The 12,989-nt window shown below is 35.9% G+C and overlaps 2 protein-coding genes across 3 annotated transcripts; one reads left to right on the forward strand and one right to left on the reverse strand.

Annotated features, from left to right (window-relative positions):
• Nucleotides 1-500: 500 nt before the first annotated feature.
• LOC119982308 (zinc finger protein MAGPIE) lies at nt 501-3,137 on the reverse strand. The gene is made up of 3 exons (XM_038825610.1): nt 2,694-3,137; nt 2,217-2,613; nt 501-1,750 (listed from the first exon to the last, which is right to left on the reverse strand). The coding sequence occupies exons 1-3, from the start codon at nt 2,815-2,817 to the stop codon at nt 865-867; spliced, it is 1,407 nt and encodes a 468-aa protein (XP_038681538.1). The 5' UTR covers nt 2,818-3,137; the 3' UTR covers nt 501-864.
• Nucleotides 3,138-9,476: 6,339 nt separating this feature from the next.
• LOC119982040 lies at nt 9,477-12,871 on the forward strand. Of its 2 annotated transcripts, none has more exons than XM_038825202.1 (5): nt 9,477-9,615; nt 9,851-10,255; nt 10,435-10,547; nt 11,913-12,017; nt 12,138-12,871. In XM_038825202.1, exons 2-5 carry the CDS (start codon nt 9,877-9,879, stop codon nt 12,783-12,785), a joined length of 1,245 nt encoding a protein of 414 aa, XP_038681130.1. In that variant the 5' UTR covers nt 9,477-9,615; nt 9,851-9,876; the 3' UTR covers nt 12,786-12,871. The 2 variants fall into 2 exon arrangements, with proteins under 2 accessions (XP_038681130.1, XP_038681131.1); XM_038825203.1 differs by having other exon boundaries at nt 9,506-9,615; nt 9,813-10,255.
• The last annotated feature ends 118 nt before the right edge of the window (nt 12,872-12,989 follow it).

Raw genomic sequence — 12,989 nt, forward strand, 5'->3', positions numbered from 1 at the left:
GCCATCAGAAAATGCTTTATGACAACGATATATGTTTCATTTTAACTTTTGCATTGACATCGTACCAACAATAATAGACATTATTGGCCACATCAAAAGCCAAATTTTGGAGCTGTAGTACTATTAATTTGTACCTGATTGACAATGTCTTTGAGTGAAATTTCTGTAATTTTGATCGTCCACCATACGATGCTTGTTAAATCATGTAAGAAAAAGGGATCTAAAAGCAAGAATATAGTTACTTTTCTTTTTTTCCTTTCCTTTTCTTTTCTTTGCTTTGTTCTTTCTTTTCCATGTCGGTATATATATATATACACATTCTCTAAAAGCTTATTGTTTATACAAAGGATATTAACATAAAAATTTGAACAAAACTAAGCAAAAAGGATATTGTTCAAACTCTAAGTAATTGCTTGTTATTATACAAATAAGCATATGGTAAAAAAAAACTATATTAGTTTATTGCAATAATAGGCTAATTAGGAATATATATATATATGTAGTTGATACTTATTTTTTGAGTTCAGTTTGACATACACAACCCACAAGAGAAATTGAACACACAAAGCAATAATGGAGCTCAAAAGGAGGCTATATATGATCCTTTGCCCCCACTACTCCACCCTCTCTTTCTTTTTTTTTGGTCAAAATTAAAGCTCCCCACTGTTTCTTAAAGAGATCAGCTTTCAGGGTTCAAGAGAATATGCATGGATATCTCTCCTCTTCAAACTCTTCAACGGTACAACTTTTCCATGTCCAAATATTAAAATCCCTCCCTCCTATTTTCCCTCTTCAACTGGTCCAGTACTTTATTTCACCTCCAGCTTTGTTAAAAACATGAAAAATTAACCAAAGTGTCTGATGTCAAATCCATCCATTGATTGATGGTGGAGGGCAGATTGTTTGCACACCAACACCTAGGAAGTCTCTGGTTTGCCCTCCTGGACAATCTTGATCACTCTCTATCCGCCGGCGTTTACCGGCACCTGGGTATAGCTGGTTCTCCACCTCATTGCTTCCAAGAGTACTAGTGGTTATAGGGCTTGAACCATAAAGTAGTAATCCACAGTATTTGTTCCCATGATCTTGAACTAGATTGCTGTTATGGGATTTTAACCCAAAAGTGGTTCCTAGGAATATTGATGGATCAGTTGAAGTTGCTCCAATTTGGGCAGCTTTTTGCAACAAAGCTGTGGCTGACATGTTTGGTGAAGGTGTTTGATGGGAATGATTTTGATTGCTGTATAAAGAAGGAACAGTACTGATCATAAGCTGCTGCTCCTTGACATTGCTTAATGGAAGTGAAGTGCTTGTTAGCCGTTGATCATGGTGATGATTATCATGATCCTGATCAGCACCATTTGATGATGAAGACAACTTGTTTCCAAGAATTGACCAATTATTTATCTGATAAGCAGATGGTGCAAGAGTTTGATCATCATAAGTAGAACTCAAAGACCCAAGTTGATGATGGATATCTTGGATATTGCCATTGCTTCCTTGGGTCATAATATTCCACAAGGACAGCCCATGCTTTGCTTGATCAATTGTTGATTGGTCATTGTTGCTTGAGATCACTGGCTTGAAGATGGAAGTAGTGAAGTGTTGTGCCATATTAGGTGCTACTACTGGAGCTCCCATCAAGTGATGATAATTTGCAGCTAAGTTGATGTTTGATCCAGCATTTACTCTAGCTGTTTCTTCAGCTAAGGCGTCGCAGAAGGCACGATGAGTGATGAAGCTATCTCTTCTGTTCATCATCACAGAAGAAATTGGGTCACAAACTAAGAATAAAACTCTACCTTGTAATTAGGATCAATACTGCTTGTATTGTTAGGACAAATCTCTTTACTAATCTGTTGACACTAGACATAAATTGCGTTTGGTTTATTTCTCGTTTCTGTTTTCAAGCAATTTTAGTTACTTTTATGTTTTCTAAAATGAGCAATCAATCATGTTTTCTGAAAAATGAAAACAAAAAACACATAGAAAACAACATATATATTACCCGGTCTTTTTCACAAAATGGAGACAAATAGATCACTATATAGCAAATGAAAATCACTTTTCATGATTCATTTTTGAGTTCTCTTCTTTGTTTTGTATGTATAAAGTCATGATGAATGCCTAATCACATCTATATATATATATATATATATAGAGAGAGAGAGAGAGAGAGAGAGAAACAAATTATACAAACTAGAATTAAAATTTACCTTGAAAAGAGTGTACCACAGTCACATCTATACTCTCTAGTGCCACAAGTCTTAGAGTGTGCTTTCCAATCTGACTGAACAGCATACCTCTTTGAGCACTTCTCACACTTCCACTTCTTCTCTCCATGTTTTCTACAGAAATGCTTTTTAATTCCTGTTAAGTCCCCAAGAGCCCTAGATGGGTTATGGTGAGCACAAGTCTTTTCTGGACAAACATATACTCTCTTCTTCACTTCCTTGCTACTCCTCTGCTTCAGCTTCCATGGAAGATTGTGCCCTCGCCGATGGAGTTGCAGATTCTGATCTCGCTGAAACCCTTTGCCACATATTTCACACAAGAATCTGTTGGTTGCCATTAGAGTCTTTGGCGACAAGGCTATGACCTCCGCATCAGGATCTGCGCGCATACAGAATCAACCAAACTTTGAATATACTGCGCGGAAAAAAGAAACAATAAAAGGAGAAAAAGAGACATACCTGGTGTTCCGGGGAGGTTTCTTTTCTTCTTTACAAGAACAGGAACAGGAGGATTATTGGATCCACCATCTGGGTTTTGGACAAAACTTCCATTTGAATTCACTGCTTCTTCTGCCATATTCATCTGACACTAATTCGTTTCAAAGGATATCTGATCTTTTCTCTCCTCAACTTGACTCAGTCTATAAGAAACCCAATAAAGGAAATTATCATGAGAGCTAGAGATTAATACAACTTAGAAATCATGGTTCTCAATCCTCTCAACCCTAACAACATAAGGTGACATATATATTCTATGTGCAAAGACTTAATCTCTCTCTCTCTCTCTCTCTCTCTCTCTCTCGCAGACATGAAAGTGAACTTGCTAATTAAAAAATGAAATAAAGAATTGATGTACAATTTGTGAGAGGCGGTGAAAAGTTACAAGTTGGGAGGAGGGAGAGAGGGATAGAGGAGGAAGAGGAGGTGCATCATGACACATATGATGAGGTCGATGGGGAGAAAGTTAGTCTACATACCTTTTCTATTTGGAATGATTATCCCATAATTTGCTGTGCCTTTTGTTTTCTTATTTTTCTAATAAACTAGTCTTTTTCATCCACCTTATATTAAATACATATTGTGTTTGTCGATATATATTAAATTATATGTTTTCAAGTACCCCACATATATTAGTTCAAAATTTGTGTGTGGAGACTAGGTTATCATATATAATTATATATATACTATATATTTGGTAGATCTGTTGTTATGCATGTAGATATTTTTGTTATTTTAATCTTTTTTTACCAACCATGATACAGATGGAATTTGGACACTAATAACTATGCTGGTCAAAAGATGGCAAAATTAGATAAAAACAATTTTTAATCGATAACGACACCGTACATGTTTTTATTTGTACATTCGATTTGGATCTAAACCCGAATCGTCAAACGCGTGCTCACCGAATTGATTTGATACACAACCCATATGTAGCTAGCCAGTAATAACACCTATGTACAAATGTTTTGTACAATCAACATTAATTTTGATTTAAATTCTGTTTCTTTTCAATTATTGTCATGGGCAAGATGTGATAAGTTATAGTTATGGACCTTGTGGTTACAATCTCAAGACCCTTAGGCTGGAACATTAGAATTTAGAAGTTAACTAAATCTATATATCTAGGAATTAAATTATATATCTAGCTCCAACTAATAATAGATACGTACATACTTATAGACTTAATTATATGACTGGCCTTTATATATATGTATATCGTCATTTTCAGCAAAAGTGAATCTGCCTGGTCAAAATGAAAGTTTTAGGCAAGATTGATACTTCATCCATGTCTCATACATAATTAATGACCATAATTATATTGTGATTCCCTTAAATAATTTAATAATGCATAGAGTTTAATTTGATCTTCTTGGATTACAGGGTTGTTTTAGAAATCTGTGGTGCACGTGACCCAACTGTCAATGAAGGTAAAATCCAGAGGAAACGACGAAACAAAGCAAATGAAAGGGAATAATCATCCATGGCATCCCCCCAACTCATAGTCAAGATTTGCTACCCACTAGCCTTTTAAAATTTTGATAAGGATTTAGTAGATGAATTGGGAAGTAGAATTTACCTTTGATGGGTTGTTCATTCTTTGAATGGTAGCTAACGAGCTATGATCAACTTTAGGGTTTATACATGCATGATGCTAGCTTTTCCTGACATGCTTTTATATTTGCTTTTCTTTTGTGCTCAATGTGGGGATTTCTTGCTTCATGTCAAAGCCATGAATCATCTAAAGAAACGAAAAAGATCTAATTCATGGTGTGTGTGATTGCATTATATATGTTTTTGTGGTTAAGATGATCGATGGACAGCTAGGGTTTGCCAATTTAGTAAGTCACATTTAAATATTAATGTGGTCAGTCGAACTTAAATCCCGCAAACTCAAACACCTTTTTTTTGGTAACCGAGAACGACACCATACAAGTTTGTCATTTGCAAATCCGATATGAGTCTAAACTCGGGTCATCACAGAAGTTTCGTACTTGACGATAAGGTGAGTTGGGTGAAGGCCCAGGCGTGGGAATCCAACTCAAGATCTTCCGAATACATACGATTTAGTCCTAGAGAGATTCATCATTAAATTATCACCTAAATGGTTGCAAACTTGCGCGAACACCCTTAAGTGCCAAGTTGAAGGAAGGATCTAGGTTTCTCAGAAAAGCATATATGTATAAAATGAAGTAGTATATATATCTACACTTCCCCACAGGGCTGGATCAATTTACTAAAAAAAACAGCCCCTTGAATCTTGTAGTTTTTTTATTAATAGTTTTGAATAAGTAGTTAATTAAGTTGGGCTAATTAGCTAGGGGAAGATGTTAAAAGACAGAGAGGAGACAAAGGCAGTGAATATTTGGAAATATGGGGGAGTCGTCTCCTTCTGAGCTGACTATTCCTGCCAGCTTCTCCTTTAATCATAATCTAATCATGTTTATTTTTTCTCCTTTAAACTTGTTTAGTCTATTAATTTTGGAATTTAGCTGTTGAACTGTGGCGGCCATGGAATATTCTCTCCTTCTCCAACAACAACACAAAGGCTTCAACTTTCAATGCCCTTATTTTGAGATTCCTTTCTACCCCACATTTAATTTTTTTTACTACTCTATACCTCTCCCTTCCATGCTATATATATATATATATATATATATATATATATATATATATATATATGTCTAAAACAATTGTTTATTTATTTTCTAGGGTGGGAAACCAAAGGAAATATTAATACAAGGGTCTGTTGTTGTATAGGTAGCTAGGGAAAAACAAACTGTTGTCACCAAGGGTATGTTTGTTTCTTACTCCGTACTGCCTTGAAACTTAAGTAGGGGAGGCTAGTCTAATTATCTCATAATTGTTTGTGCAAATCAAGCAAGTATGCCCTAATATCAAGGCATGAATTTTCTTGATCACTTCAAATAACTCACTTTTTTTTAAACCGATAACAATTTTATACAAATTTGTTCTTTGAACACCTAATATGAGTCTAAATTTGAGTCGATACAAAAGTTCCACATCTAGCGAAACAAATTGGGTTCAAAATCCACCGCGTATGTACTCAAGTAAAGTTTAATAATGTGAGATTTGTCTACGTCTTGTATAATTACTGATTATAATTCCAAACAAATGCAGAATTACATCAGGAGGGCATTTATGTCAGATATGGAAAATTGTGAATTTTTTTTATAGTAATTAAAGAAATGTCATAATTCATAAAAGGTAGAGCAGATTTGGATCTATAGGAATCCGAGGCAGAAACCCACATGCTTTGTTTATCAAAAGTTGAGAATATATGCCTTTTTGCAAAATTAGTTATTTATGTCTATCTTTGTTTCTCTTCCTTTTTCTTTACTTTTCTATGAATATTGTGAGACAGATGGCACATTAATCCCAGAGGGAGTTTATCACAAATATTGACCAAATCTACTTTACAAGCCACAAATACATATATTTACCTTATGGAATATATATGAATATACTTGTATGGAACTGGCTATCTCAATTATTTGATCTACATTCATATGGCTTTGAGAGGATGGATCATCTCCATCTCTATCTCTAGGAATGTGTATGGGGTGTCCAAGTCTTCACTCCAACATGTGTAGTCCTCTAGTGTAACACACACCCAATAATTATTAGTGTCATGTTAGAAGATATTATGCATCAAATATGAAAATAATCCCATGGATACATAAGAAATGATGGATTTTCTAAATGTCTTTCTCGATATTCCTCAATGTCTTGATTATTAGTGGAACGTGAGAAGGAGACGAATAATCATTTGCATCCGGAATCTTAGTCTTAGATACATCACAATTATGGATTGTATCTGGTACTCATAGGCAGAATGCAGTATTCACAAAATTAAGAAAGAGAAAGCGCCTTACTTGAGAGATTATCTTTACCCTTTTGTGTGAATATCAATAAGAGACTACCCATCGAGAAGAATTTATAACTCCTCAACAGAGAGTTACAAACTCCTCACATCTCTCTCAACTGCCCATGATAATCGAGTTAATTAGGAGATGAGTTGGGTTGATGACTCATCATGGGTGTCCCAAACCCATCTCAACCAACATGTTATTTCTCCGGAATAACCCAAATATGTTTCCAACAAATTAAATATGTAAATGCATGAATATATATGCCGTGCCATTGTGTATATATTTGATCCAATTGAAACAAAATTCAAGGTAAAAGTAACCCAAAAAAAAAACATGCTCTTCCACTTCCACTCACCTAATAAATATGAAACTAATCGGAAAGGAAAACACACGTAGGAGACTACATATCTTTTCGTCTCATACTGTTTTAGTGCAAAAGTCTAGCTAACTATTGCATCATCGAACAAGACAAAACGCATGGTTGCATGGTTTTGCTGATGAATTATTGAATGTGGACATAATAATGGAAATGGTGAAATAATATTTGATCAGATGAGAGTAAAGGGCCCAAGTGTCACCTAGTAGAGCTACCTTTTTTTTTTTTTTTTTTCTATCGTCTTGAAATTTGACCAAGTCATTAACTCTTATAGCTAATTGACCAAGTCATTAACTCTTAGCTACTTTTTTTTTTCCACTCTCGTGGGCCAGAAGTATTTTGTCAACTTGGAAAGACCAAGTTGTAGAGAAACTAAATTTGTTTTAGCATGTAAAAGTTGCACACCATGTCCCTGTTGAGTGCGACTATATATAAAACTAGTATATTAGGAGACCACCATCTAATGCTCAATCAATTCTTTCTTAAATGATAATGTTCGGATGACATGCACAAATATATGTATATATATACACATATTGTTAATTAAGACTTTAATCCACATCGAATTAGCATAATTCAACCGAGTAACATATAAGTAAATGAAAAATTCCTCTCGTATAATCAACACTTTTTTTTGGGCCTAAGAACCAATGACTATGGTATAAGAATATCAAAGCCGTACGAACATTTAGTTTAAAGTGAATAATATTAGTTTGTAGTGTTTGGATTGAATTTTCTAACACATATATATATCAGATTATCTTTTTGGCTATGGAAAGCAAAGTTAAAGCACGCCTCCACTGTCTGTCTCTCATAAAGTGTATGTGTGTGATGGGTTTCACTGTTTTTTCCCTTTTAAAGTTTTAAGAGGATAGGTTGGGACAATCTAATTTAGAAGTTTAGAGAGAGAGAGAGCATGTAATGTATTTATCAAAAAAAAAAGAGAGCATGTAATGCCCAAATGAAAGCATTAATTAAGTATTGAAATATAAAACTATATATATATATATATAGATGTATGTATGTATGTGTATGTATATGTATATGTATTGAGCTAAATTAGTTAAACAAGGTCGCCATCAAATTTTATGCATGAGCACTAGCGAAGAAGTTCCACTACGAAAAAGAAGTTGAATTTGATATGATAAGAATTTGGTTTTTTCATCATCCAAATATAGCTGTTAATCATTGATCCATTATGAGAAACATATTAGGAAGAAATTGAGAAAAAGACAAGGCCTTGTTCAAAACCTATTCAATAAAAGGCTATATATATATATATATATATATATATATATCAAAAGCTAGCAGGCCCATTTATCTTTCAGTCGGTTTGTCAAAACAATTATTCATAGCTAAAAAAGATGTAATGATTTGCATAAAAAGTTTGATTGAAAGTCATCTTGGAAATTACATATCGTAGTAGTGACATATATAGTGCCCCAAAATCAACAGCATTGATTCGTTATAAATAGAGACAACAAAATTATTTATGTACTACACTACAATAACAATGGTAATCGATGGAGAACAACACGATAGAAATTTATCCTTTAAACATTTGATACGAGTCTAATGATCCGTGCGCGCATTGAGTTCTCCACTTGACAACATGGTGACTTGAGTTAATCCTCAACACATGGCCACAAGGGAATACTAGAGATTCATAGATCCAGAGGTAAAACGAAAATCAAAACTTAAGAAAGAAGATAACCCTAAACAAAGGCAAATCATGGACCCTGGCAATTAGCCTTGTCATTATTCTACTAGGCGTCTATGTTAGCAATTGGGATAACGGAGTCATTATGTCTGTTGGGATCCGTATGGCTTCTGTTATCAATAATTAATGGTATTATCAGCATTGATTCGTTATAAATAAAGGCAATAAAATTATTTATGTACTACATGGTATTTGATGGATAATGACGCCATACGAGCTTGTCCTTTGAATATTTGATATGAGTTTGACGACTTATGCACACATGATTCTCCACTTGACTACATGATAAGTTGAGTTAAGCCCCAATGTGTGATCACAAGAGAATGCTCAAGATTCGTAGATCCAGAGATAAAACAAAAACCAAAACTTAAGAACAAAGATAACCCTAAACAAAGGTAAATCGTGGATCCCAATAATTAGCCATGTCATCAGTCTACTAGATGTCCATGTCAGCAATTAGGATAGCTGGGACATTAGTAGCTGGGATCCATATGATTTCTGTTGTCAATAATTAGCGGTGTTATCAGTCTTATGTAGGCAAGGTTATTTTGGTTTGGGTTTGGGGCCTGGGCTCGCTTATGGCTTCTGTGGATGAATGGTTTCTTAGCCCAACAAAAAACTAAGGGCTGGACAATCTGAGTCACGGAATCAGACCGGCCCACGTTATGGTGAAAGATTTTTGTTGGGCTACTGCGTTGTGGGCCAGTATTAGGACCAAGTGTAAGCAAGGCCCATTTTTGCAGTAAACGCCTAAACGGAGAGCGCTAGAAATGCCGTCGGCGTCAGAGTCGGAGTCCGGAGTCATTGTTCGATTCATAACTACGAAGCGGCGTGTAGAAGTGGAGGACGGAGAGCGAGCTCGTGTTTGTTAATTTGCGAATCCAACCCAAGGTACCTTTCGAAAACCCTAGTTCCTCTGTTATCTTCCTTTGATTCGATTCAGTTACATTTTCTTTAACTCATTATTGATATTTTCATTTGATTTATCCTTTAAAGTTTTAATTTGCGAAAATGTTGAATTCGATTTTGATATGAGCAATTCGTGTTCTAATTGTTGCTTTGTGCCTCAATTCCTGTGTTTTTCATAGCTGTTGAGTGAGTTGAAACTGTTATGATGTTGTGGTAGGAAGCGGTGGCTGAATTGAATACGAAATGGATGCAAAATCATTGGCAAAATCGAAGAGAGCTCACTCTCTACAGCATAGTAAGAAGCCTCGTTCTATTCAAAAGTTGAAGGCCCCATCAACATCTCCTGGAGATGCTGCAAATGTGAATAAGCCGTCCGGCAAGCAAGTAAGCGACAAGGAGAGACCTTTCAAGCCTCGTCTTCCATCAAATTGGGATAGGTATGGGGAAGAGCTTGATTTGGATTCGGTGGAACTTTCTGTGGATAGAGCGAATGAGAAAGCTGATGTTGCTTTGCCTAAGAGTAAAGGGGCAGACTATAGCCATTTGATTGCAGAGGCTCAGTCTCATAGTCTGTCGGATTCCTGTGCGAGTGGCTTCCCTTCTTTAGAAGATGTTTTGCCAGGTATATTGTTTCTCGTTTGAAATTAGTTACCTCTAATTGTTTTCCAATGAAGTTTGGCCCTCTTATGCGTCTGAATAGTCGGTGCATACTTCACGATAGTAATTAATTTAGTTATCATATGCTGCTTGAAGCCTGATTTAGATGTCTTATTTTAAGTTTTTTTGTGGGTTGTATGACAGGGGACTTCATGGATGGATTAGGCTCTATGCTTTCTGTGATGGGAGAGAGCATTCTGTCGTGGACTGGGGATGACAACTTTGTTGTAGATGATGGAGCAGCTGCGAGTCATGAGGTGACGTACATTGACACAAATGTTCCAAATATACATTTATACGCAAACATATATGTACACCTGTGTTCATCAGTATGTTGTATGTGCATGTTTTTGCTTACTGTTACCCAACTTAAATAAGATGCTGATATTTTAATGAGAATGAAAAAGAATGTACTTGAATTGAATTAAACTACAGTTATCGCCTCCTTTGGCTAAGGCATCTCACCCAGTTAATCAGGGCATTTAGGAGTTTCTTGTTCTTGACTTCTTGTTAAGTTTCTAGAATAATAGTAACTTATTAACTTCAACATATTCGCATGTTAAGGAGCAATGCTTGGTGAGACTGATTCCACTCACTTTTTTAAATGCCAGTTACCTGCTCTAGGGATAGACAATCCAATTTGTTGAGGTCATTGTAGTGTTAGATTTTAGCAATAATTTTTTGAAAATCGCTGCATGAAACTACAAGGTGATGTCTACTGAGATTCAGGCAGACATCTCCTTAACATATCTGGCAGTTTAGTCGCTGAATCCTATATGAATATGAGTGGTGAGCTTCACTGGCTTCTCAGTATGAACGGGTGTGAGAAAGTTTCAACATAGGCATCAGAGTTGTAATCTCCTTTTTCAGATATAGCTGGCAATGGTCGTTAATTATCAAGTGGAAGAATATGCTGTTAATTTGGAAGATGGTTTGGGCTTTGATATGAAAGTAAAACCTAATTTTCCATTTTTTCTTCTTGAGCGTGCTGTGATTTATCTACTTTCTTGTTTGAGAAATTAGCTTATTCTTTAGATCACTTATATTTGTTGAGACTTTGTCACCACTCTCATTTAGATTATGATGTGACATTCTGCCATAGCGTAAGTTACATGGACTTTCAGAACGTGTGAGGATACGGGTACAACAAGCATAGTGGAGTGTTGTGAGGGGATGTGTTCCGCATTCTCTTTGGTGTATTTAGGAAAATCTTAGATTATCAGAAAATTGTGCCATAGCTTTTATCATTATTTCTTAAACTGATGGGAAGATAATCTTTTCAATCATGAATCTGTCACTCCACTCACTACAACCCTTTCCTTCAAGTGTGGATCAGATTCATCCTTAATCCAGGGAATGACCACCAAGAGCTTAAGCTGATGGGATATATATGTACGTATATTACTCTTAACAGAACTAATGCCTTGACTTGATGAGCTGCACCATGCTTCCAATGCACACATTTTGTAGCTATGTAGTTGAAGTCTTAGTTTTAATATTAGTCCCTTTGATCTTTCTTCTATGTGCTTCTGTTTATGTGGGTGTTATGTTCTTACTTGTTTCTTTTTCTCCTAAAACCCCACTTCTCTTCCTCCTCTTTTTTTCTTTCAACATATCTGCAGACATCATTTCTCTCCTTGAATTTGGATGCTCTTGCGGAACAACTTGAAAAAGTAGACATTTCAGAGAGGCTCTTTATTGAAGCGGATTTAATACCTCCTGAGCTGGTATGTGTAGTATCACATATTTTTGAATGAACAGCTTCAAAAAGTATTCATATCAGAGAGGCTTTCTGTAGAGGCTCTTTATTAAGTGCGATGTATGTGACTCTGTGGTTTATATGGCAGCGCATATGCGGATCAAGAGCCAGCAGCAATCCAGCTTTGGACCAGAAACAAGCAACATGTGAGAGTGAAGCAGTCATGAGAACTTCTGGAGAACTAACTTCCAAAGAGCATTCTGAAAAGCTTAAAACTGTGAATCAAAATACCAAAGCAACACTTTCAGGCTCTGCTGCTAGCTCCTATCCAGAATCAATGTTGTTTGATCAAGGGTCACATTTATCAAATCGAGTTAAGGCTGATTTGAATCCTCAAATTGGTAACTCAGGACAAAGCAGAGATCTGGGTCATCCAACAAATTTGAATTTAAATTCTGCCACAGATATAAAGAAGCAGCAACCCACATTTGAAGCAGCTGCTGCAGAAGCGGACCTGGATATGCTGCTCGACTCATTTAGCGAGACCAGGTTACTCGATTCCTCTAGTGTGAGACCTGGTAACAATTTCCTCATTGCGCGAAATGAATCTGCTCCAAAAGGTCATGATTCCTCTAAAACCACGTCCATCACCCCAAATATTGATGATGTACTTGACAATTTACTTGAGGAAACATCCAATCATAATCAGCCTGTTTTATCTCAGCCTTCTTCTTCTTCGTCTCTGTCCAAGTCTAAGGTGTTGGATGATTTTGATTCATGGTTGGATACTATTTGATTACTCTTGTACTAAACTTCTTCCCCGTGTAACCTTCTTTGATGTGCGGATTACTCTTTTGGAATATAACTTCCTCTTCTTGCTCCTTCTCTGGGTTCTGTATTTTAAGGAGTTGAAAATCCCATTCAGATGCTCCTTGTGAGGAGTTTTTTTCTTTTATTTTTTTCAGACAAGGAAAACCTGACTTCCCCTGTGATGGATTCC

Source organism: Tripterygium wilfordii, chromosome 17 (genome assembly GCF_013401445.1).
Source record: "Tripterygium wilfordii isolate XIE 37 chromosome 17, ASM1340144v1, whole genome shotgun sequence".
NCBI lineage: Eukaryota > Viridiplantae > Streptophyta > Magnoliopsida > Celastrales > Celastraceae > Tripterygium > Tripterygium wilfordii.

Bases quoted from the DNA above. Each gene is read 5' to 3' on its own strand.
- LOC119982308 (XM_038825610.1), bottom strand. From the start codon at position 2,817: ATGAATATGGCAGAAGAAGCAGTGAATTCAAATGGAAGTTTTGTCCAA. The intron at 2,614-2,693 runs GTATGTCTCTTT...GTATGCGCGCAG, and splicing joins AAACCTCCCCGGAACACCAG to ATCCTGATGCGGAGGTCATA. The intron at 1,751-2,216 runs GTAAATTTTAAT...GATGATGAACAG, and splicing joins TGTGGTACACTCTTTTCAAG to AAGAGATAGCTTCATCACTC.
- LOC119982040 (XM_038825202.1), top strand. From the start codon at position 9,877: ATGGATGCAAAATCATTGGCAAAATCGAAGAGAGCTCACTCTCTACAG. The intron at 10,548-11,912 runs GTGACGTACATT...ACATATCTGCAG, and splicing joins GAGCAGCTGCGAGTCATGAG to ACATCATTTCTCTCCTTGAA. The intron at 12,018-12,137 runs GTATGTGTAGTA...TTTATATGGCAG, and splicing joins ATTTAATACCTCCTGAGCTG to CGCATATGCGGATCAAGAGC.